Raw genomic sequence first — 26,477 nt, 5'->3', positions numbered from 1 at the left:
TCTAGGTCTGGAAGACCCATGCTTTATCAACCCATGCTTTATTATCTTTGTAATGATGAGTTCCATGAAAACTGGGACAAATGTATTCTACAAAAGCACCCATAGGTAGGGATGTGCGAACCCACCCCTGTCTGAGTTCTCTGGGCACCCACCCAGCCCCTGCCCCCACTTGCCAGTCCCTGGACCATGCTTGAACCCCTCCCGTGCTCAGCGAGCAGCCCACACTCACCCTGGCTGCCCGGTCAAGCTCTGTGGTTGCCATTTTTTGGAAAATAAAATGCTGATTGCAAAATGCGCATATTTGTGCATGCGCAAAATGCATACATTTGCACATGCGCACATTTGTGCATGTGCGAAAATGTTCATTTTTGCAAAATGTGCATTTTGCGCATATGCAAATATGTGCATTTGCGGAAATGTGCATTTTTGCATACAAAAATGTTCATTTTTGCGATCACCATTTTATTTCTCAAAAATGGCGACCACAAAGCTCAACTTTGTGGCTGCCAGGGTGAGTGCAGACCATTTGCCAGGTGCCGGCATGGGGAGAGCAGGGGCAGGGTCTTGGTGAGCAGGGCTCAGGGGTGCGGGCAGGGGCGGTTCCACCAGATGCCCAGATGGAATTGGGCACCCGTGCCATCCCTACCCATAGTTAGTATGGATGGACTCAGACGTATGGAAAAATAGACACAGAATGAAAATCCATCCTCACATTTCACAAACGTGACCAAATTGGTATTTCCATTTAGTGGATGGAAAGTGTCCCGTGAACCTCTCAGGCTGGGCTGAAAGTTCTCCGAAGAGAATTCTCAGCCAAATTTGGGTGGTGAAAGTAGAAGGTGAGCCAGTCAGACTGATCTCTTTCACCATTGTCATTGCCATGGCAGTGGGTGGTGACCACAGTTTTTCCCACCGGAATGCCCCTTGTGAATGATCATATTTCGTCATTTAAGAGCCTTGCTTCTGTAGCTGCTGTCTGTGCCAAGCAGACCCAGATTCTGTGCCAAGAAAACCCGGACACATAACTTGTGTAAATTATGCAAATTAAGCAATTGGCATATATTTCCTTAGCATAATTTATCATGATCCTGCTAGTTATAGGGAGAGGCAATGAGCTATGCAAGGCATTGATTCCCCCCTTAGGCTTTGAAGATTTCATGAACCCACGCACTTTCACACCTGTCTTCACAGCCATGAGGGCTAGACACTTGTTTTTGTCGCTGTTTTATTTTTAAAAGTGCATTTCTCAGGATCCAGTACCAAATCCCTGCCGCTTTTCTGCACCTAGGTGGAAGGCACAGACTGCATACACAGAATGCACACACAGCCCTGATTATGGCCCTCCAGTCTTGGCTTCTGGCAGCCGAAGAAGAAATCAATACTCCTCCCTTCTGACTGTGAACTCAAAGTATATCCTCCACAGAGCAATCCCCAATGAGGGATGATCTGTTCCTTTCTTTCTGCTCCATCTGCAGGGAGAAGTGCGAGCTACCTTGCCAGAAGCACATAATCACCTCCCTCTCCACTCCACACACGCACGCATGCACACACACACACACACACACACACACACGGGCACTTGGATAGACAGTGCCAGCCCAGCCTCAGACTACAAGCGTTAGCAAGGCTATTTCTGAGTCATTCCCAACCCAGCACTGGTGCATGAGACGCCGGCGGGAGGTATCATTTGAGAGGCGCAGGCAGGCACACATTCAGGTGACCTAGTTTTTGCAGGCTGAGCTGAGGCACTGTCTGCTGCAGAAGGACACGAAGCCAAAAGCCACACTGCGGCAAGGCTGTTGCTGTCTCCGTTGAGCGGAGAGGCTGAAGGAGAGACGAGTGAGATGAGTCCTGTCTAGTGCTGACTTCTGAAGTTGTTTCCTGCTGCCCCCGCTGGAGTCCCTGTCGTTGCTCTTTCGTCCAGAGAGAGGGAAGGGGGAGGATACTAGGGCACTGGTCATTTGCATATTCTAAATCATTTAAATGTGTGCAGTTCTAAGCCACTCCAAAACGAAAAAAAGAAATATTTAAAAGTAGCCAAGCAGCAATACTTGGCTATAACTGTCTTTGCCCTTATATTTTTCTGATTATGACTCAACCTAAAAATGCATTTATTTGGAAGCAAGTTACATTTATTTTGAATGCAAGTAAACTGAGGACCAGTGTTGCAGAATGATTTCAGGTTGGAAGCACGGTCCTGTGAGCAGAGTTGCACTCATGGAATGGGCTGCTCCTAGGTCTCAGCTTCCCCTTCTGCCAGCAGGTGCTCATGATTCCTGGAACTACAGTTTGGAGGGTTGGGGGACCCTCCAGAATAGGGTGGAAGGTGGCTCAGGGAGCTGCCGGGGGAAGGGGGAGCCATCATCAACAATCGCATCTCTGCCTCACTTTGGTTCATAGACGCTTCACTGGATCCAAGTCCCTTCCAGAAATGGAAGGACTGATTCCATTCACGGAAGGGCACCTTTGGGCCCAACATATCCTGCGGAGACCAGGGCTGTACAGTTTGTGACTCACCAAGTGAAACATAGCCCACTAGCCATGTAGAGCAGCCTACGAGGGGATCTTCCCCGCCCTGCTAGCTGGAACTGCAGATCTGGAGGAGGAGGGTTTTTTTCAAACACATGACAAGCCATGGACCATGTTCAGCTCACAAGATCGTTCTCTCTCTCTCTCACTGATGAGGTTTTCAATTCAGTCTTGGCTAGGGATGCCAGAGAAATCTGCAACGGACTCAAATGAGTCCGGATTTCTTGCAATCTGGTCTGCAAATTCCCTGCCGGATCGGCATCTGTGGATCAAGCAGATGCCTCAGACATTCGACTCCCCTCCCCCCCGACGCACAATTTCCCATTTCCAAAATTTAGGTTTGGGGGTGGGGCAGTATGGTGCTGCTTAGCAGTAGTGAGTGGTGTGTGTGTGTGTGTTTGTTTTAGAATGAAGTCTCCCGTGTTGGTGCACTTCCCATACCCATAAAAGAACTTGAGGTTCTTTCATGGGCATTCCCCTAAGTTTGCTGACTTGGGGACTGCCTGCATCTTTCAAGGAAAGAGCCCTTTTCCTCCATCTGAGAAAGACGCTTGGGCAATCTCCCAGCCAGCAGACTTAGGGGAACGCCCATGAAAGGATCTCAAGTCCTCCTATGGATATTCAAGGAAGTACACCAACACAGGAGACTTCATTCTAAAACACAAATACACACACACGTAACACGCACTATATTACAAGTAGGCACAATACTGCCCCGCCCCCAACCAAATTTAAGTTGCTTCTTCTTCGAATTTACTTGCATATTTTTCTGGGAGAGAAAAAAAACAATGCGAGTCCAAGGGTTTGCGAACAGCAGACCGGAAAAAATAACTCCGTCTGTGGACCTCATGCGGACCAGATTAAATACAATCCTCATATCCCTAGCCTTGGTTTTCCCAACCCCTCTTTCTTCTGCCAGTACTCCTTTCTGTTTGTGTCTCCATAACTGCATCTAGACAGGGTGGAGTTTGAGCACTGTCTGTATTCCATCAGCTTGGACCATGTCCTTCCTGTCTGCCTTAAACTGGGCTGTTGTTGTTTCTCAGCCCTTCATAAGCACATAAGAAGAGCCCAGATCTGAATGTTCATCCACTGCAGAATCCTGCTGCTTCTCACAGTGGTTAGACAGAAGCCTTTAGGCAGCCCGCAAGGAGGGCATGAAGGCAGTAGCCCTTCATTAAGGTTTGCCGTGGCTATGATCCCCAAACCAGTCATTTAGAACTAGCACAGCTGACATCCATTGGCAATTGGGGATGGCGTGGAAGTCTGAAGATGGGGTGGAGTCCAATGGACTCCCCCCCCCCAATCTGGTGGACCCAGATGCCGAGCACCCCAGAGCTCAGCAATCAGCTGGGGATGCTGTCAAGGAGAACTCATCCTGCCTTCACTGGCTATCAAGGAAGCCTTTGACAATTGGTGCAGGCTGGAGGAGCCTCGGTGGTACCCCAGCGCTCCCTCTCCTGGCCTCCTCAGGAGGAGGCCAGGGCGAGAGTGCTGGGGGGTGCGCCTTGCCGAGGATTCTGGCAGTCAAGCCCTTGTGTGCATAAAGCACAAGGGCTTGACTGCCGGAGTCCTTGGAGCGGAGAGGAGGGGTGGCTCACATGGTTCAGCGGGCGGGCGACACAAGCAGGAAGGCTCGACGTGGCTCCAGGCTGCACAAGTGTGTCGGGGGGAGCTCATCGAGCTCCCTTGTGCCCCAGATGGAGATGGATCCATCCATCCCTATTGGGAATAGCTTCAGGGCTCTATTCCCTTCTTTGTAATTTTTGGACGGTGTCAAGTTTGGAAAGTTAGGGCTTTTCTACACGAGGTAGTTATCATGCACTCGTCATTTCCTACTCATGGTTGTTTATCGGTTCTTTAGATGATGTCGTGACCCTGCAGTGTCACATCTGTGAACTGTGAACGTCCGACGAGCACTTCTGGCAAGTTTTTTTAGCGCAGGAAAAATGTGGCATTTAATTATGAAAATGAAAGAAACCACTTTTTTGCATATTTATGTGTGCTATTCCAATATACCACAGTGCCACCTTGAAATTATGTAGTAGAAAAGCAAGAAAAGAAACACTCTTCATGTAGTGCTCGGATCTCAGTTCTGCTATGAAACCGAAAGCAGATACAGCAGATTAACAACTTCATGTAGAAAAGCTCTTAATTGGTGCCTTTTGATTGGGCTCTTCCTTTGAGTTACTCTCTTCCTGACATTTTCTTGTAGACTAACTAGTTCTCATGAGTTCATGTGGATTGCTTGTGTTGTTTTTTAGGCACATGGATCCCAGAAGCAGATTTCAAAACAATGGGTAAGTAGAACATCTTTTGCTACTTGGCAAATCCACCTAGAGAGCAAACCCAAGTGGGGCAGAAGGGGAGACCTGTCGTGGAGCCATCATGGCATCCCAGAGATCAGGTAGTGCAGAAGCAGCCAGGACAGTTTCCTGTTGTTTCCAACCCCCACCCCACCCCAGAGATTCTCCTTACCCCTGCAATTGAAACCGATGGGAAGGAAAATACCTATGCCAGCCTAAGGCTATTGTAGGTAATGGGCCTGATCCTGGTGCCTCAGAGGGGAATGGAAGGTCTTGGATCCAGCTGACCCAAAGCCATCCCCATCCCGCCAATAGGTTTTGGGACCTACTGCTGCCTCTCACGAGTTGGAACACTGCCAGCAGGAACAGTGGTGGTGTTAGATTTATGCCTTCAGAACTTTCTTCACGTGTAAATGAGGCCTCTGGGGTAGACATGCCCACTACGATCAGTAGAGCTCCCCCTCTGCAGAAGCATCTGCAACATTTCAAATACCAGAAGATTTTGATATGACTAGCAAAAATTCTTCTTGGATATTTGACGTTTCCATTCAGCAACTACAAGACTATCCACCCAAGAGTCAGATTCAGGAAGACACCAAAGGTGAGAAGGGTTTCTCTTTGCCCTACCATGTCTGTATGGTAGAGAAGACATCTCTGCTTTTTTCCTGTAGCTCTTCCCACTGTGATTTGTGAAATATTATATATGGCACAGGCAAGTGTCATTAGGTTTGTACAGACTGGGGCCAATTTTTGACATTAACTGCAAGCAGATAGTTGAAGGGTGGGTTGATACGGCCACCCCCAGTTCACCACCCCATTCGCAGGTGGCAAATTGTGGGTGAACATTTGGCCTTCATTGCAGATTTTGTGATTCAACCCCAAAAATAGTTTTGGAGGAAGGGAAGTGTTCTACTCTGCTTGCTTGCTTGCTTTTTTATTTTTTTTTTCATTTAAATTTGAAATATTTAAAATGATCTGACCAGAGATGTGACCTTCCCAGAGAATGGTATCAGTGACTGCCAGAATTTTACTACTATTAGCAGCTTTTCAAAGTATACACACACACACACACACACACACACACACACACGAAGATGGTTAAAATAAAAGAAGGAAAAAGAGGAGAAAGGTACAAAGCCCCTACCCCTTGCTGGAACGGTAAGGTCCATCTGCTCCCCACAAATAATTCCATACATACATTCCTCTGCATCATGTCCCCCCCTCCCACTCTTTCTTTACATTTTATTTCATGGTTTGGGGCTGAAAATTGTCCAAAGTTCAGATGCATAACAAAAGGAGACCAGAGTTAGAGGACAGACTCATCAGTAATGGAATATTCACCAGCGGTAGTCTGGTATTCGCCAGTTTCTAACCATTTTTTCCAGGGAATTCTTTATTGCCTTGGTTTTCCTTAAGAAATCTAAGAATCCAGTAATTGTGGGAAAACATTTCTTTGGTGTAGCAGAATGCTACTGGCAACACAACTCAGTTCAGTTACTTGTGGTGAGGTTTCAAACCCTCTAGGCCACTTCTCATTTAGATCTGGATGACAGCTCACCTGAATACACATGTGTATTTCATCCATACATAACAAAGGAGTGCCCAGAAGAATATCTGTACATGTGGGGGAAAATAGATTTGCCCTGCCCTTCCTCTAAGATGTTCAGAGCAGTTTGCATCTGGTTCCCAGGTGGTTTCCCACCCAAGGAGCTTAGACCTGCTTAGCTTCAGCATTAGAACTGTTTCATATGCCTTCAGATCATTATCTAGTCATATCCGCAATCTCGCATTCAAACTTTATGAGCACGCATACGTAGGAGCTTTGGCAGATACACTGGACATCTTCAGACCATCTCTTGATGCTCGTAGTGCATGTGGTGTTGACTTGAAAGTGGGAGGGGCTCAATTACAACACAGAATCTCCCAGAGATTCAAACTGGTGGAGGCTGCTGTTTTCTTCACCTTTCCAGCTGCTTCTAACTGCCTTTGCCTGTCTAAACTGGAGCCATGGTGGAGTGGAGCAGAGGGATTTTGCTGTGAAGCGTCATTTCCTCCTGTTCAAGGCTAAAGACCATGGCAAGCTGTCATACAGCAGAAGGAGAGGGCAGTTTGGTTCATACTATCAGCCTAAGAAAGGGTGTGGTGGAATTATCCATAGTAGGGAGCAGAAAGGAGCAGGTAAACCCAAGATCAGAAGGTCAGGAAGAGCAGACATCAGGACCAAGGATAGATCACAGGGCAACTGCTTTTCAAGCTAAGGCAACTTTGAGTGTCACTCCAAGGCCATTCAGTCAACAGTCTATTCAAGACTTAACTATTGTTGCAGGGAGTTGTGCAATTGTGGATCCACCTCCTACCAGCCCTGAAGTGTGTTCGGCTTCGGCAGCAGCACCTTGGCTGTGGCAGTGAAGATGGGATGTCAGGAACTGAGGAAGTTTCTAGAGAGGAGTCACAGGCATTTGAGGACAATGGAGGGGAGATAATCACCAGGCCTGGTGATGAAGGGAGCATCCATGCCCACAAGTGATGCTTCCCTATCTTCATTGCCAGTCTTCGAGCAGAGCAGGTACAGATTCCTGGGACAGTCTTAGGAGTTGCATTCCAGCATTTCTGGAGGGCACCAGGTTGGGCAAGGGTGGCCTAAGGAGAGGATCTCCAAAATTCTCAAGGCCTTTTTGGATGAAGATAAGATTTGTGCCTCTAGGTTCTGGGCTATATGTCACTGCCCTGCCCCTTCACTGAGATGCTTTATGTGTAGAAAAAAAGGCATGTATTAACTAGCCCTTGAATCAAGCCCTTAGTGGAGGCACACTGTGGTAAAGCTCATGTGTTGCATGCAGAAGGCCACTTCTGCAATGTTTAGTTTAAAAGTATCTCTAGTAGTGCTTGGCTTCGATGGCTTACAGCTTTCTGTATGCATAAGGTTTCTTGATATCAATACAGTTCTAGCAAAATGAGGCAAGAATAGGAGGATGCAAGACCTACCGCTGGGAGAATAGAGCTTTGGTGAGGAGAGGATAGCATTGTCTTCAACACCTGCAATTCTCTTGAAGGAGCTCTTCAAATGCTATACAATTCCAAGCAGGAAATGTCCCTCCATGAAGGAAATAGGCAGGCAACACCCTTGTGTAGGTCATCGTGAGCAATCAACTCTTGTGCATGCACGCAATATGCTCCAAGTCCATGTGCCAGGAACCTGCTACTTAGTTTCCCCTTTTAGGATTATTCCTCATTTTCTGGTGCATTGAAACCCATTTATGTAGGAGAGTTTGGGGCCGTGGATGCAACTACATGAGCGTTTAGTGACAGAAATGAATAAAACAAAGCCTGCAATTGCAACAGGAGGAGGAGGAAGCATGCATGGAAATTAGCCATGGGATTGTGGGGAACAAACATTTAAATGAGATGAAATGCAATGAGGGTGCTGGTCTGGGCACACTCCAATACTCCTTTGCTCTAGTAAGATATTTGGCTGAAAAGCAATTATGCAAGGGTCTCTTGTTTTCATTTTGAGGATGAGCTGGGGAATTCTGCTAAATAAAACTTTTGAGGGTGTAGCATTATTAAAACATTATGTTTGAAAGGGGTTTTAATAGAATAAGTTTGAGCTTGGAAGTAGGCAGACTAGCCCGGAGGAGGGGGCAACATCTTTTTTTTAAGCAAAACCTTGCTATATAGTTACCCCAGGAGCTCACAGGGCTACTTCCCTATTCGACCACCAATGAAAGGGAAAATTAAGAATTCCTGACACACAACATTGTTAAGAAAGAGAGGTGGGGGGAGAAAAGCTGAAAGAAAGAAAGAAAGAAAGAAAGAAAGAAAGAAAGAAAGAAAGAAAAGAGAAGCTGGCTGTGACTGTGTATTGAAAGAAAATGTTAATTTCAGTCCCGGACATACTTATTAAAAAAGAAAAAGAAAAGAAAGAAATCCAAGAAATCCAACTGTTTATCCTTTTCTGAGCATTGATATTCCTATTGCTGGAGGTGTTTGACAAGGAGAGGAAAGGTTTGTCAGACAAGGCATCAATGCCTTGCCTCTGAAATGTCCATCGTTGGGTTCTTGGACTTGACGCTCTTTGATTTTTACAGTAAATGCCCCCCTCTTCTGTCTCAAGGGCCAACATGACTCTACAATAGAAACAGGAAAGCTGCTAGTTTTTTCTAAGGTTTTTTTTTTTTTTTACAATGTGTATTATATGTCCAGCTTTTCTGTGCTGGGAGAAGGAGATACACTTTGCAGTAGAGAAAAATGCTAGTGATACAGGCTGAGGAGTTCTACATTGTCAGATTTGGCAGCAATTCAGATGCTTTCAACATCTGCCAGAGAATGCAGGATCTTGTTATAACTAGGAGAGAGAATGAGAGAGAGAGAAGCTTAGGGACGCTTTCAGCATTCAACATATGCCCATGTAACACTTCCTTTTTATTCCCTTATTAAGCTTGGCTCCTTAAAATATATATATATATATATATATATATATATATATATATATATATATACATTCAACATTAAGGCAATCTCCTCCACCACCCCTGCCACCTCTTTTACCCCACTCCTTTCCCCTCTGCTTCTCCCTTCCTGAACATGTCTTTCTCTTAACTTGTTAAGTTTGAAAGATGATATATACACACAGTTTGCTTTGCCAGTCAGCACGTTAAAGGCCAAGATTAATGCAATGGATTGGTGCTGCAGTGTCGCAGTGGAGCGTGATCAGAATACGAGATGGAATATTGAGGGGAAAGGGCAAGAAATTGTGCTGGTGCTCAGAGTTTGTGCAAGTCTCCTTAGCAACTTGTCTGACATCTTTTTAAAAATGGTGGGGAGGGGTGGGCGTGTGTGTGTGTGTGTGTGTTGCGTGTGGATCTCCCCCAAACCACCCATTTAATAAAATGTCCCTTTCATTCTGAAACAGTTCTATTTCTCAGATAGCTTCATGTTCTTTGGCTCAATTACTGGATTAAATTAGTTGCTTGAGAGTAGGTCCCCCCAACCCCAGGGAAATTGTGTGTGTGTGTGTGTGTGTGAACTTTTCATTCAAAACAACCACTACAGAGTTGAGATCTTCCCAGTTGTTCCCATTTGAAACAGATATTCTCCCCTGCCCCAGTCTTTTCCCCTTCTCGACACATTATAAAATCTGCTGCAGCCTGCTATTTGTACTGTAAACGTATTTGGGTTTATTGGGTTTTTTTAAAAAATATATATATTATTTTTAGAACAGAACTTGTAAAACAAAAGAGAATCATTCTTGGCAGGATTCTCTCTCTCTCTCTCTCTCTCTCTCTCTCTCTTTCTCTCTCTCCCCACAAAACCCCTCCCATTTTTTTCTCTTCTACCCCTCCCACATTTTTTTTAACTTGACAACTGAAGAATAAACCCCTATAGGAGGGAGTGGCTTGATAGTGATAAAGGTATGTTGATTTTTTTTTTTGGGGGGGGGAAGTTCCATATTACTATGTTAATACTGTGGGGGATAAATCTGATTTCAGTGTAGGAAATGCAGTACCCTAGAAATGTTATATCTTGAAATGTCTCAAGGGAAACAGTTACTGCTTCACTGGAGAGGCTTTCAAAATCTTGCTCTGCATTTAAAAAAAAAAACATTAAAAAGGGAAAAGCTCTCCAAAGAGAGAGTGCGAGAGAGAGAAATATAAAGAAACCAAGCCATTTTTTTGAGGACTTGATTTTGGCTTCCATACAAACAGATGTTGCTTGTCATTCCGTAGTTAAGGAGACTCCACATTGGAGCAAGGAGCAGTTTAAGGAAAACTGCAGCGGAGTTTAGAAAGGTGGGTGAGGGCTCTAGACATATATATATATATATATATATATATATATATATATACTGTATGAATATTATTAAGTCAGAAAATATTTTCTGTGAAAACCATAACTTTTTTTAAAAAATGATTTTTTTTTCATTAAAGGGATTTTTTTTTTTTACCATGTTTCATTTTGCTTTTTGCTTCCTCTGTTAAAAAAAGAAACTTGGTGATAATATTTAGCAAAAGCGGTTTTTCTGTTTGAAATGCTGTTAAGACATTCTCGGTAAGTGGATGTTTGCAATGGATGAGATCAGAGGATATGTTATTTTATTTCTTTTATTATTATCATTGCGTGTGTTTTTTCTGCTGAAAAGGTGTTTCTGATGGGTTTGGCATTGAGCTCCCTCACTCACGAGTAGCATTGCGAAGGCTGAAGGCCCTTTTGCCGCCCTTCCAAATTTCTGGCAACATTGTGCGAACAAGAATCATGTTCTTTATACAGTAGAAGTTCAAATGAAATGTGGATGCTCTCCATTTTGTGGCTCTTTTGTGTCTATCGCATGTGTTCACTGGATTACTCCCACTCATCCCTCCACGTTTTTTTAAAAAGTATTTTACTATACAAATACATGTATGTCTGCTCCGTCTACTCTCCATATCTAACCATCTAACTATTTTGGAGTAGTACAGCTTCAAAATAAAAACAAAGGGTGTTGTTGTTGGTTTCCTGAGCCTGCAAGAGTTAAAAGTTTTTTTGGCACACAAATTGCAGTGTTGCAGCAGATCAATTCATTTCAGTGGAGGAAATCAAAGATCCTGCCATCTGATTTTTCAGATTGTACACTTCATGCTTCCACTCTAGATTCTGCCTTCCTTCTCTCCGCTTAATCTGTGCATCTTAATTTTTAAGTATTATCGTCCCAATAGGACTATTTATGCTGTCACTAAAGTCATTCTAGGTGTCATTTTTCTATCAGTTTCCATTCATAAAAAATAAAATAGAAATAGAGTCTTTGTTTTCCATAGAAACATAAGACGGTCAACTTCCCAAACCTGAAGATGGTTCAACAGTTTTTAGAACAAAATGACTTTATTATTTCTTATAATGTTATTCCTGATTTCACTGAATTTATGGAAGTTTAAAATTATATGACATAAACATTGCCTTACACTGAATATACTATCTTATCTATCTATATCCACATACCCCAGCATCTAATTATTTATGTATAAACAATATGATTTGTTATAAATGTGCCTATATATGTGGCTTATGCTTTTAAAAAAGAACATCACACACATTTCTTTATTAAGATATATCAATATAGCTATATATCTTTTGATCTTTGTATAATCAAATAGACATTTGTGGTCAAAATTCATATAGAAAATGTAGATTTCTCATCAAGGGTCACCCATTGCTATAAATCTTCCATGGCTGTTCATTGTATCATTGAGCATGAAAAAACAAACAAACACATAAACTAGTTTACTTGATCATAGATAATTCACCACCAGCAGTCTTTTCAATTTGGTTGCTATGTTGAATTTTTTAAATACATTTTTTTCCATTTTTCTTTTTCTTTTCTTTTTTTAAGGATATTGTTTCACTTACAGTCACCAACTGCATTTAAACAACTTTCTATTTCCAAAATGTGATCTGAGAATGACTTCCTTGCTGCAGTTAATTCTTGTGGTGTGCCATTCGCAAAGGCAAACGCAGTGGGTTTAAGATTGCCAGAAGTCCTATAAGCTGCATTTTAAAAGGAAACAGCAAAACCTCCCCCGCCACACACACACACTACCTTTGTTTTGGCTTTAAGCTTTGTCCTTTAAGGAAGATGCAATGGGAAACGAGTGCGTAAAAATGGGCACACACAAGCCGCCTCCCCCATAGCTCCCTTCATGGAACTATGGTGGCTAACAAATTCGGACATTTTAGTTTCTCCTGGTCTTTGACTGGCATCCTCCATCAATTCATAAGAAAAAATCCCAGGGTCCGGCATATAAGAGCCCCCAAACATCTTCGTAGGTGTCCGTTGATTTTGGTCCCAGGGGTGGTCTTCAAAGCAAAATTGAAATATTTTCCCTTATTTTTTCCCCCTCTGTTAGCAGCTGTGTGGTTTTTAAGTGGTTGTGAAAGGAACAATAAAATGAAAGGCAAAACCGGCATTTTGAAAACTTGGCAAGAGAAAGAAGCTTGGACTGGGAGCCAAGAATCCTGCTGGGGCACAGAGAGAATAGCATTTGCAAAAGCACCTCAATTGAGGATTTCTTCCACCCACCCCCCTTTTTTATCTATCTTGGCAGCTGGAGCAATTATTCTTCTATCAGTGTTAAGAGTCAAAAAGTTACAGTGGAGATTTGATGAGCCAATATGGAGACAGGTAATGTTTCTCTGTCTTATTACCTTTTCTCAAATTTATTTGCATCCTCACCATCCCTAGATTTTTAGGAGTTTGATGTCCATAATTAACTAGCTACCTAATGTGTGATATATTTATTGCAGCTGTTCCCCTCCTGATGCTAATTTGGGTGGTGTTCAAATTAGCACAATTTTCCAATGTCTTCAAGCCTGCAAGAAATGTATGTTATTGTTTATGTTCTGAAATGTAGCACCTTATTTTTGAAGTGAGGCCAGCTGAGGTTTGTGTGTATGTGTGTGTGTATGTCTGTGTGTATGGATACAGATAATTGACTTCAGTTTTAAAATATTGCTTCACTGTTTGGGGATTGTCATTGCTAGAAATTCAAACAATGATGTGCAACAAATGGACCTTTTAAAAACTCAGCACATCCTTCTATATGAACCCAATATATAAGGACAGATAAAAATAAACCTTTTTTTCCCCTTCCTAGAATACATTTGACAAAGGTTTGGGCCTAACAAGATGGCGGCTTGCATCCAGTGAAAATTTTCCTGATTTGTCAAAGCGTAGGTAAAGTACTTTGGTTCCAGTCCCCCACCCCCACCCAAATTATATAAATATATTCTTGTTGAATTTTTAATAGGTTGGTTTCTATGAAATATAAGAATGACGTTATGGAAGAATGCATTTCAAATTGTTAATATTAATGTTTCAAAAGGCCCTAAATGTCTAGATGGTATAGGTCTAGATGCAAATTGTTGTTCCTGCTGAAACACAAAATGACTGCAAAACACTTTTAATCAGATATGCAATAGATTCTACATTGTTTGGTTGAAAACTGCAGAGAGACCCAAATTGATGTTGAAACTTCGGATACAAAGTGTATAGAGGGGGAAGAGAATCTGTTTTACAATCTATTTTAAATCAAATTCTCTTCCCCCAGAATTCCTAGTTAAATTTCGTGCCAAATATGTGAAGAGCCTATGTTTATAGTTTCGCAGTGATGTTCATTCAGGTGATACATTATTTTTTAACACTTACCAGGGGGAAATCCAAGATTACTTTACATGATCAGTAATAGCTTGATTAAGGGTTACTCCATTAATGATGGCTACATTCCAAAGTATCATGAACTCAGTTTGTTCAGTTGCCCGTGTTATGAATTTTCAGCCATTGTTTCTTTGTTCTCAAGATTCCTCAGAGCTAACTGCTATTGTATATTTCATCATTTGGAGGTAGTGAGGAGAGGTTTTGAGTCTATGACCCCTCTTCTTTCACACTTCGTACCAGGTATGGGTGCAATGTGTATAAGGTTCATTTCTGAATATGTTTCAGCAATCTCTCCAGGTATTTAGACATGTCCTTCAAAGGCATCATTAGCTTTGGTGAATGACTCTGTTTAGCCCTGCATTTGTCTGTCTCGCACAAGAAGAGGGATGGGTCTTACAAATTTTAGGCTGTTTAAAAATAAAAATAAAAGTTTGTGGCTCAATAGAATTGTGACCAAGACAAAGGGAAGATTAATTTGATTTATGATTTGCTAGATGAAGAGCCATGTGACCTCTTCCTATAATATGGCTTCCCAATAAATCCCTTCTAAATCTCACTTTTTCCCTCCTCCCCTGCCAACCTTTTACACCAGTCCTTCTAAAATGATGCTCCTGCCGTCTCTTTACAAAACACTCAAGCTCTGTGGGGGTGAGGTACCACATCTTTTTCCATGAGTAAATGCCATGAAATAGCAGGTAGAGCTGATATAGTATTTGTATCCCAATCTTCCCCAGGTATTTGTATGTAATAACCGTGTGTGTGTGTGTGTGTGTGTGTGTGTGTGTTTAAAGTAAAATAAATGTCTGACTTTCGGTGACAAGATGCTTCTTTAAAATAGCCCTAGTGTGAAAATCTATCCAGTTTGGATGTTTGATTTTGGGGGTGGGGTGGGGGGCTGCTACAGACAATTCCCTCTCTGGATGAAAATAAAGTGAAATATAACAATGCGTGGAATTTAGAAACTCAAAAATGAAACTTCATGTAGCAACACTTTATGTAGTGTCACCTTCAGTCTGTTGTGTTAGGTTACTTGGAGAGATCCAGAAAATATATCTCCCACTTGTCTTGTCTTTTTTTTTTTTTAAGTGTTATATTGATCATGGAATGGGGGATGGGGGTGGGATTCAGATTAGGACAGCAGAACCGTGGGAGGATTTTTTTAAAAAAAGAATATCCCCATCACTATTTTCACAATTAAAATCCCCACCATATGCACCCACATTAATCAAGATTCTAGAGCAGCCTTTCCCAACCTGATGCCATCCAGGTGTGTTGGACTGCAGCTCCCATCATTCCCCGCCAGCATGGCTAGTGCTTGGTAAAGGTTCACTTCTTCTTTGTCATCGTCGTCGTCGTCGTCATCATCATCATTAATATTGTTATTATTGTTTCATATAGCATGGCAGGCCATATATATTTCATATATGCATGGCACTCTGCACATGAAAAGGTATGACAGGTCCATATTCCAAGGGGCTCTCCAGTGCCAGCATCAAGGATAAATGTGGTTCAGCACCTGCTGAGAGCACACATCCCAGCAGGAGCCCACTGACGAGAGCCCCTGGGATTGCACCTCCTCTTTACCAATGCAACCTGCTTGTTCACCTGTCTCTTTCTCTGACCCAGCCAACAGAGGTGGTGAGAAGGAGGAGCAGGAGATGCTAAGGCCTGCTTGCTCCCTGGCTCTCTGCCTGCCAAGCAAGCAAGTGGTGGCAATGATGAGAGAGAGGAACAAGAGCAGCTGGTAACAATGGCGGCGAGAAGGTGGACTCACTGAAGCAGGGTGGGGGTGGCTTTGGGGGTGTCTTGCCCAAGAACCATCAAAAACCTGGAGCCAGCACTGGGGCTTAAAATCTAATGTTCTGAGACACTCCTCCTGGAAACTCCTAACTTAATAAGAAAAAGCCAAGGCACCACTGATACATTTTGCTTTGACCAGCTTAGCTATGTGTACTTCAGTGCTTGGTTCGTTGTGTTTGCGGTGTGACGCTCCAGAGCACCAGAACATCCTATCTAAACTATTAATAGGAAAGGCCTGGTCTGTGTGCAGAAGTCTTGTTTGGAAACTTGGTGAAGTCACAAAAACAGTGATGAAGAGGGCTTTAATGGGGTTAAGGAAGAGGTTGTGTGGTATAGTGCAATGGCTGAGGAAATGAGCTGGAGGGAAGGCCAGATATTATTCCAGTTTGTTTGTTTATTTGTTTGGTGGATATAAATTGATTGATTAGATACATTTTAGACTTTAATAATATCTTTTAGACCTTTTCTGGAATAGGAGCAATCTGTCGTTTCCCATGATGGCATTCAGAATAAATAATCCGCTGGTGCTTTTGCTTCTTAAGTACCTTGAAAATGTTAAGAGTGAACTTTTGCTATTTCTAACAGGTTTGTGTTTTCGCTTTCAGAAGTGGGTTATTTCTTTTTATTATAAAAAAGAAGATCTTCATGCCAGTTGCCACAAACCCGTAGATCCGAACTTGTGCTCCTATCCTACACAAGCTTGTATCTATAGGTATGTGTCTGCTTGGCCAGTGCACAAAATGTGGATTTAAAAAATTAAAATGTCTAATGCTTTAAAAATGGCAACAAGAACACCCCCCACCCACCCCCAGATTTGCTATTACCACTCTTTTCTCTTCCCCCTCCGTTCGGCACAGCAGTATTTCAATTAGTGGTGCAAATCTTGTTGAGCAATTAAAATGCTGTTCTGGTTATGGCTTCACACAAGAGCCCAAATGGAATGAAACTGACTTTAATCCAAGATGTGCAACATAGGGCAGTTCCCTTATACTGAGTCAGATCCTTGGTCCATCTAGCCCTCCATTGTCTATGCTGATTGACAACAGCTCTCCAGGGTTTCAGATGGGAACTTTTCCCAGCCCTACCTGGAAATGCTGGGGATCGAACCTGGGACCTTCTGAATACAAAGCGGGGGTTCTACCACTGAGCTACAGCTGCCCCCCCTGTGCTGCATTCCCTTCTGGACAGCAAGAAAACCATGTTTTGGTGAAACAAGCCATTCTGTTGGCTTCTCCACTAGAAGGTCAAACTCAAAAAGTGGCCTCCTGAAGGCCATGTGTGTGTGTGTGTGTGTGTGTGTGTGTGTGTGTATGTATCAAGGCCAGGGTGTGGGGACAAAATGTTAGAACCCCCCCCACACACACACACATGCACACCACCATCACCACCAGTCAGCCCAAATTCTCCCCCACACAAGCTGCTGTTAGCTTAACCCAGGCCTTTTCCCCCATCCATGGCTAACCCAGGCCTTTTTCCCCATCCATGGCTAATCATAGCTTTATGGAGGAGGGAGGGGGTTGGTTTAAGCCAGGGCTGCAGCAGGGGTGGAGGCAGAGTGATAAAATGCCCTCCTCCCACACTGCAACCGCAGTCCAACTCACCCCCCCCACACACACACACAGCTGCTTTTTGAGAAAGACCTCAGGAGCTGTAACAAAGTGCTCCCAAATCCCTGTCTGATCTGCTCCTAGGAGGGTTTCAGAAATCTCTTTGAATGGAAGACTTACTGAGATCATGTCAAATATGGGTTTGGAAGGGGTTTTTTTCTTCTTCAGGTGGCAAATTATTCTACACCACAAATGTGTATTGGTTTTATACAAGTTTAGCTGTCATGGCTTCCCCTTAAGGATCCTGGGAAGTTTGAGGGGACAATCCCTAGCTCTCCTCGCAGAATTACAGTTGCCAGACATCCCTTGGCTGTGGGAATGGCTTATAGATCAGTTTCAGTGTGTGAAATGCCTTCTTGTCCCATACAAGTGATCCTTTCCCAGCTATTAAAAAAGGGAACGTCCAGTGGTCAGGGAGGCCAGCCCACCCCAAATCCTGCCTGCCCATTCTCCACCCAGTGCTTGTGGTGGCTGGTAGTGGCTCCCCTCCTATGGAACTCCCTGCCTCTGGAGGTCAGGCAGGCGGCAACGCTGGGTTGTTTTGGGCACCTCCTGAAAACAGCTCTTTCCCAGGAAGCCTTCCTTGGTTAACCAGCCTCAGTTTTATTGGTGCTCTGTGTTTTTTTGAAGTATAATTTGAATATCATGTTTCACCACTCCAGAATGTGTTTAGATATGGAGTGGCATACAAATGTTGTAAACAATTAATAAACAAACTTGACCACATGTAGAGAGGATGACACCCATGGGCGAGAGCTGTGAGGAGCTGCTAAAAACCAAACACAAAACCTATCAAATCAAAACGATGTGCCAATGAAACCCTGAATTCTGAAACCTCTACAAATCATGCACGTGGCATCTGCATTTGAGTTTGCCAAATTAGACTTTAGCCCCACACCCTGTCAGTCACTGAAAATCCTGACTCTGGAGATTTCACCAAACTTTGCTCACATGCTGTTGAACCCTATGAATGGGCAGACCTCTTTTTGTTCCCAATGGAAGTGGGTGAGGTCCTAAGGATGCTGGGTTCTGCTATCAGCATGAACTTTTGTGACTTTCATGGAGTCGTGGAAGGAACAGGAGCCTTCACCCCACTGTCTGTGGGATGTTGGGTCCCCCCCCCCTTTACATGCAAGAAAAAACCTTCCATCAAAACTTGGCTGATGCCTTACAGGCAGGGGTGGAGTGTTAAAGGTTGAAGCACAGCCACTCATCATGATGGTCCCCCTAGCCACCCCCTCAAGGAGAGTCCAAAAACATAGGCAACTGCATTGATCCACATCAGCAAACCAGTGGTAGCACTTTTCATCTCCGCCAGCAGCAGGTGTTTTTTTTAAGCTAATGGCTCTTAATTACCCTTTCAAGACCAAGCCAGGCCAAAATACTTTGCTTCACAACATGGAATAATAATATATTGTTGCTGGGAAAATGCATTCCCCACCAGCTACTGTGAGGATTGCAGCTAACCTCAGAGGGAACAGGGAGGTCTGAGGGGGTGGCAGCAGATGTCAGTATCCCTTGTAATAAAAAAAGTCCTGGTGCTTCATCCCTGTGAGCTGTGGTTCCACTATAGCACTGCTTACCAGGCCTTAACAAGCTGGGGTCTCTCTCTTCTCCCTCTCTGCTATTTAGCAAGCACCACTTGATAGTATGTCTTGTAATATTTCTCCTTGTAGCACTGGACTCCATGGGTGTTTTTCCTTGAACGTGTTAGGATTGGGACAAAGTTAAGAGCGCCGTTCACTTTCCTTGGATCCATGCTTTCCAGGGATTTCTCTTTATGATGTTGACGTAGTGTGATGCTACTAGGCTTGGCTGTTTTGTTGAAGTCAGTTTGAAATTGGACAGGACTTTCCACTTGTTTCTTGGCAGAGGATTTGCTAAGAATGAGTGGGTTTCCCCACTTTTTTTTTTAATGAACGATTGATGTCTTAAGGCAGGTCCCAAACCACACTTTTGAAATGTGATCCTGCTTGATTATCATATTGATGCTTGTTTGCACGGTGGTTTACTACTCCTGGAGCAGATCATCCCTAGGGATGTACGAATTCGGTACCTTCAGTGCAGCTTGACTTCCGCAGTTTGCAGCCAGTGCTCTGTTCCGCCATTCACAAGCCCCTGGAATTTAGGGATGTGCAAATTGTTTACCTTCCGTGCCACTTGACTTCCGCAGTTTGTGGCCAGTTCTCTGTACCGTCGTTCGTAGGGATGGCGGAGAATTTCTCCATGAATCTCCAGGAGGCCGAATGCCAACGCATTCGGCCCCCTGAAATTGTTGGTGAAATTCTTCGCCAGCCCCCCGCCCCCCCGGGATGGGACTTACCTCGTGTGAATGTCCCTCTCGGCGGCGGGTCCCGGCAGCGTTTCGGCGGGGGTGGCGGCGGCGGCCGGTCTTCTGACCGGCCGCCACCGCTGTCATTGCAAAATAAAAAAGGAAAGAAAAAAAAAACAACAACCACCCGTGATAGGCTACATAACGATTTACGTAGCCTATCACGGCTAGATTTCCAAAGTCAGCCGTGATAGGCTACGTAAATCGTCACGTAGCCTATCACGGGTGACTTTGAAAAAAAAAAAGCGCGTATGCAAATGGCGGCGCCCATGGGGCGCCGCCATTTGCGTTCCTTAGTTTGGCACATCTAGCCTACGTAAAGTTTTACGTAGACTATGGCGAAAATAAGGGCAACCCAAATAGCGAATAGCAAATAGCGTTCCCTTATTTTCGCCGTAGTCTACGAAGCGCCTCCCCCCCACCGAAGCAAGCTGCGGGACCAGGTAAGTCCCTTTCGTCCATCCCTAGTCGTTCACAAGCCCCCGGAATTCTCCTCTTTTTTTTCTGCTCCGAAAATTACGAAGATAAATCCGTACCAACAGCCGTAATTCTGCACAATTCTTTCCATAAGAAAGGATATTTTTTGTAGATATTTACGTATTTTTTCCCCTGCCCTGAGACGTGCGGTAATTTCAGCCAAAACACTTCCTCCTCCTTGGGGCTTCCCAAAACAAGGCTGTCCTAGGTGTGCCTGAGCAATGCACTCTTTGTTTAAAGCAACGCTGTTTGAAAGAAAGAAAGAAAGAAAGAAAGAAAGAAAGAAAGAAAGAAAGAAAGAAAGAACCTTTTAAAATGACCATGCCGGTCTGGAGCCCTGCACGAGGTATTATTCCCCCTGCTAGGCTTTCTATTTCCACATCCAGCCTTGTTGGTGACGTTGTGAGGCTAAAATGGAGAGGAGAACCAACTCTGTGCATGTCTACTCAGAAGTAAGTCTTACTGAGTTCAATGCAACTTACTCCTACACATGTCAGCATCCCACTTGCCCCCAGCTCAGCTTTGTTTTTCCACATCCAGCTCATTAGGTCTGGGGGCTCCAGACCAGCATGGTCATTTTAAAAGGTTCTTTCTTTCTTTCTTTCTTTCTTTCTTTCTTTCTTTCTTTCTTTCTTTCTTTCTTTCTTTCAAACAGTGTTGCTTTAACCAAAGAGTGCATCGCTCAGGCACACCTAAGGCAGCCTTGTTTTGGGAAGCCCCGAGGAGGAGGAAGTGTTTTGGCTGAAAGTAAATGGAGACGGAGGATTTCAATTGAAAAAGAACACCCACAAACAAGGCAGTGAGCACAATCCATTTAAAAAAAAAACCTTACGTATTTATTATCGAAATATACTACCTTGCGTTTTTATCTACGAAAATTTTGTGACTCTGTGCGGATGACAAAAAAAAAGCCGCAGGACTGCTGGCTCCGCAGGACCTCGTGGTGCCATTCCGCAGAGGATTCCGTGGCACAGACTGAAGGGAATTCGATCCCATTTCAGTCCGTGGTGGAATTCTCTGACATCCCTACCGGAATTCTCCTATTTTTTTTCTGCTCTGAAAATTACGAAGATAAATCTGTACTGACAACTGTAATTCCGGTGCCCTGCCATCTCCATGAGTCTGCATAACTTCCGTAAGAATGGCTATTTTTCGTAGATATTTACATATTTTTCCCCCTGCCCTGAGACGTGCAGTAATTGTTGTTGTTGCTGTTCAGTCATTCAGTCGTGTCCGACTCTTAGTGACCCCATGGAGCATAGCACGCCAGGCCTTCCTGTCCTCCACTCTCTCCCGGACGGTGCTCAAGTTCATATTCATTGCATCGGTGATGCTATCTAGCCATCTTATCCTCTGCCGTCCCCTTCTCCTTTTGCCTTCAGTCTTTCCCAGCATCAGAGTCTTTTCCAGTGAGCTTTCCCTCTTCGCATTAAGTGTAGGGATGGACGAAAGGGACTTACCCTGTCCCACAGCTTGCTTTGCGGTGGGGGGGAGGTGCTTCGCTTCTCCCCCCGAAGTTCAGGCGAGGGGGGGGAGGCACCCCGCCTCGCCCGGCCGAAATTCAGGCCGGGGGGGGAGGCGCCCCACCTCGCCCGGCCGAAATTCAGGCCGGGGAGAAGCGCCCCGTCTCCCCGGCCGCGAAAGAAAAAGTGGAAAAAAAACACAACCCCGTGATCGGCTACGTAACGATTAACGTAGCCTATCACAGCTAGATTTCCGAAGTCAGCCGTGATAGGCTATGTAAATTGTCACGTAGCCTATCACAGGTGACTCTGAAAAAACAAAAAATGCAAATAGCGTTCCCTTATTTTTGCTGTAGTCTACGTAAATCTTTACGTAGACTAGACGTGCCAAACTAAGGAACGCAAATGGCGGCGCCCCATGGGCGCCGCCATTTGCGTACGCGCTTTTTTTTTTTTTAAAGTCACCCGTGATAGGCTACGTGACAATTTACGTAGCCTATCACAGCTGACTTTGGAAATCTAGCCGTGATAGGCTACGTAAATCATTACGTAGCCTATCACGGATGTGTGTTCGTTTGTTTTTTTACTTTACTTTTTTATTTTGCAATGGTGGCGGCAGCAGCCGGTCGGGAGACTGGCCGCCGCCCCCGCCGAACCGCCGCCGGGACCCGCCGCCGAGAGGGACATTCGCCGAAGGTAAGTCCCATCCCGGGGGGGGCGGGGGGCCAGCGGAGAATTTCCCCAACACTTTCGGGGGGCCGAATGCGTCGGCACTTGGCCTCCCGAAGATTCGTGGAGAAATTCTCCGCCATCCGTAATTAGGTGGCCAAAATATTTGAGCTTCAGCTTCAGTATCTGTCCTTCCAATGAGCAGTCAGGGTTGATTGCCTTTAGGATTGACTTTGACCTCCTTGCAGTCCAGGGGACTCGTAAGAGTCTTCTCCAGCACCACAGTTCGAAGGCATCAATTCTTCGGTGCTCGTGCAGTAATTACTTTCAGCCAAAACACTTCCTCCTCCTAGGGGCTTCCCAAAACAAGGCTGTCCTAGGTGTGCCTGAGCAATGCACTCTTTGTTTAAAGCAACACTGTTGAAAGAAAGAAAGAAAGAAAGAAAGAAAGAAAGAAAGAAAGAGCCTTTTAAAATGACCATGCTGGTCCTGGAGCCCTGCATGAGGTATTATTCTCCCTGCTAAGCTTTATATTTCCACATCCAGCATTGTTGTTGATGTTGTGACTAAAATGAAGAGGAGAACCAACTCTGTGCATGTCTACTCAGAAGTAAGTGTTATTTTGTTCAATGCGACTTACTCCTACACATGTCAGCACCCCATTTGCCCCCAGCTCAGCTTTGTATTTCCACATCCAGCTCATAATCAAACTTCCTGTTAGTTATCTCACTGGGTGACTTTGGGCTGGCCTCTAACCACTACACCATGCTTCTGTTATGAAACTCATGAAAAAGAGACAGTATAATGGAAATTTCTTTCTGAAGCAGTCACACTTGTACAAATGCAGCATGAAGGGAAAGATTAGCAAGCTTCTCTTTGTCTGAATAAAAAGCACACTCTGCACATGCTCAGGGAATGGACAAAACGAGGAATAAACATACCAGGGAATATGTATAACTGTATTCTTCCATTATGTGTGTGTATCTGTGGGGGAGATTCTCTCTGGATGTGGAAATACAGAGCTGAGCTGGGGGCAAGTGGGGTGCTGACATGTGTAGGAGTAAGTCGCATTGAACTCAATAAGTCTTACTTCTGAGTAGACATGCACAGAGTTGGTTCTCCTCCCCATTTTAGCCTCACAACGTCAACAACAACGCTGGATGTGGAAATATAAAGCTTAGCAGGGAGAATAATACCTTGTGCAGGGCTCCAGGACCAGCATGGTCATTGTAAAAGGATTTTCCTTTCTTTAAAACAGTGTTGCTTTAAACAAAGCATCGCTCAGGCACACCTAAGACAGCCTTGTTTTGGGAAGCCCCTAGGAGGAGGAAGTGTTCTGTCTGAAAGTAAATGGAGACGGAGGATTTCAATTTAAAAAGAACGCCCACAAACAAGGCGGTGAGCACAATTCATTTTTTTAAAAAAACGTACGTATTTATTATGGGAACATACTACACTACATTTTTATTTACGGAAATTCTGTGATTCTTTGCAGATGACGAAAAAAAGCTGCATGACTAGGGATGGCAGAGAATTCCGCCACTGATCTCGGTAAGGCCAAATGCCAGTGCATTCGGCCCCCCGAACTCCGTGGCAGAACGGCCTGCCCCCCAGACCCCCTGCGGATCCCCCTGGGACGAGACTTACCTGGCAGATCTTCCGGGCGGTGGCGGCTCCGGCGGCGGCTTTGGCGGCGGCCAGTCTTCCAACTGGCTGCTGCCACCGCCATTTCCACTCTGGTAAAAAAAGAAAGAAAGAAAGAAAGAAAGAAAGAAAGAAAGAGAAAGAAAGAAAGAAAGACGTGATAGGCTACATAAAGATTTATGTAGCCTATCATGACTAGGTTTTAAAAAAAATGACGTGATAGGCTACGTAAATATTTACGTAGCCTATCATGGCTGGGTGGGTTAAAAAAAAAAAAAACGCGTACGCAAATGGCAGCAGCTATGGCCGCTGCCATTTGCGTTCCTTATTTTTGCCCTCTTAATCTAGGTAAATATTTACGTAGGCTATGACGTTGAAAATCAAGGGGAACGCATATAGCGTAGCGGGCGCTATTTGAGTCCCTTTTTAATTCGCCATTTTAGCCTACGTAAATATTTACGTAGATTAAGAGGGCAAAAATAAGGAATGCAAATGGCGGCGGCCATAGCCGCCGCCATTTGCGTACGTGGTTTTTTTTTTCGCCCCCAGAGCCCTCCGTGGCCAGAAATCTGGCTGCAGACAGCTCTGGCCTGGCCGGGCCTGGCCGGCTGCTCCGCAGAGCTGCCGCGGAGCACAACCAGCCTCGGAGAATTCCGGGGGGGAGGAACGGAGTGCCTCCCCCCCCTGGCAAGGATTCCGGGGGAAGAGATGGAATGTCTCCCCATCAACATAATCCGCGAACAGGTAAGTGACTTTCGTACATCCCTAAGAGGATTCCATGGCACAGACTGAAGGGAATTCGATCCCATTTCAGTCCGTGGCGGAATTCTCTGACATCCCTAATCATCCCTCAAGCCTTCCTAGGATTAGGGATGTATGAAAGTCACTTACCTTTTCGCGGATGTGATTCGCGGTGGGGGGGAGGCACTCCGTCCCTCCCCCCGGAATCCTCGATGGGGGGGAGGTGATCCGGTCCTCCCCCCCAGAATCCTGCTCGGCCAGCTCCGCTCCGCGGCCGGAATTCCGGCTGCGGACTGGCTGCTGCAGACGCAAATGGCGGCCACCATAGTGGTCGCCCTTTGCATCCAGCCAGGCTGCCGTGATAGGCTACGTAAGTATTTACATAGCCTATCAAGTAGGGATGGCGGAGAATTTCTCCCCGAAACTTTGGGGGGCCGAGCGCCAACGTGTTCGGCCCCCCGAACAAGTTTCGGGGAGAAATCCTCTGCACCCCCCACGCCCCCGCAGCCCCCCGGGACGGGACTTACCTTCACTGAATGTCCCTCCCGGTGGCTGGTCCGGCCGGCGGTTTGGTGGGTGTTCGAGCGAGGCGGGACCGGCTGCCGCCACCGCCATTGCAATGAAAGAAAAAAAAAAAGCCCCCTGATAGGCTACGTGACGATTCACGTAGCCTATCACGACTAGATTTGCAAAGTCAGCCGTGATAGGCTACGTCAATCGTCACGTAGCCTATCACGGGTGACTTTAAAAAAAAAAAAAAAGTGTGTACGGATAATGGCGGCCCCCATAGGGAGCCGCCATTCCCCTTCCTTATTTGGTCGCTGTAGTCTACGTAAATCTTTACGTAGACTACAGCGACCAAATAAGGAAGGGGAATGGCGGCTCCCTATGGGGGCCGCCATTAGCGTACGCGATTTTTTTTTTTTTAAAGTCACCCGTGATAGGCTACGTGATGATTGACGTAGCCTATCACGGCTGACTTTGCAGATCTAACCGTGATAGGCTACGTGAATCGTCACGTAGCCTATCAGGGGGCGTGTTGTTTTTTTTTTAACTTTCGCATTCGCGGCCGGGCGAGGCGAGGCGCCTCCTCCCCGTCCTGAATTTCGGCCGGGCGAGGCGGGAAGCCTTCCCCCCGGCCTGAATTTCGGCCGGGGCGAGGCGGGAAGCCTCCCCCCCCAGCCTGAACTTCGCGGGGGGACCAGCGAAGTGCCTCCCCCCACCGCGAACGTCCTTCGAGGACAGGTAAGTGACTTTCGTCCACCCCTACTATCAAGGCAAGCAAAAAAAAAGCGTATGCAAATGGCAGCGGCTACGGCGGCCACCATTTGTGTTCCCTATTTTTCGCCTTTTTATCCTATATAGGGATGTATGAAAGTAACTTACCCGTTCGCAGATGTGATTCGCGGTGGGGGGGAGCAGGCACTCTGTCCCTCCCCCTGGAATCCTCGATGGGGGGGAGGCGATCCGGTCCTCCCCCCTGGAATCCTGCCCAGCTGGCTCCACTCCACGGTGGCTCGGCAGAGCAGCCGGCCAGGGCCGTCCGCAGCTGGAGTTCCAGCCACGGACAGGCTGCTGTGGACACAAATGGCGGCCGCCATAGCAGCCGCCATTTGTGTCCAGCCAGGCTGCCATGATAGGCTACATGTAAATAAGTATTTACATAGCCTATCATGGCAAGCCAAAAAAAACCCAAAACAGCATACACAAATGGCAGCGGCTACT

At 45.3% G+C, this 26,477-nt stretch overlaps 1 protein-coding gene across 14 annotated transcripts in view; it reads left to right on the top strand.

The window, feature by feature from the left end:
- LOC146340454 (uncharacterized) overlaps positions 1-26,477 on the top strand; it is a 246,280-nt gene that overhangs the window by 189,734 nt on the left and 30,069 nt on the right. For 6 of the 14 annotated variants that reach the window (XR_014783707.1, XR_014783702.1, XR_014783698.1 and 3 more), the window contains 3 exons: positions 4,794-4,829; positions 12,911-12,987; positions 13,460-13,539. Coding sequence is in view for 2 of the 14 variants with exons in the window: in XM_084803603.1 (XP_084659729.1) it covers positions 4,794-4,829; positions 12,911-12,987; positions 13,460-13,535 (189 nt within the window). In the remaining 12 variants the exon portion in view is untranslated. Of the gene's footprint in view, positions 1-4,793; positions 4,830-10,072; positions 10,247-10,552; positions 10,625-12,910; positions 12,988-13,459; positions 13,540-26,477 lie in introns of those variants that run through there. The other 8 variants (XR_014783700.1, XR_014783705.1, XM_084803603.1 and 5 more) reach the window with 4 other exon arrangements.

The sequence above is a fragment of the Heloderma suspectum genome, chromosome 6 (assembly GCF_057233095.1).
Source record: "Heloderma suspectum isolate Gila_16-S chromosome 6, 16-S_ref, whole genome shotgun sequence".
Taxonomy (NCBI): Eukaryota; Metazoa; Chordata; class Lepidosauria; order Squamata; family Helodermatidae; genus Heloderma; species Heloderma suspectum.
This window is presented reverse-complemented; position numbering and strand designations above follow the sequence as displayed.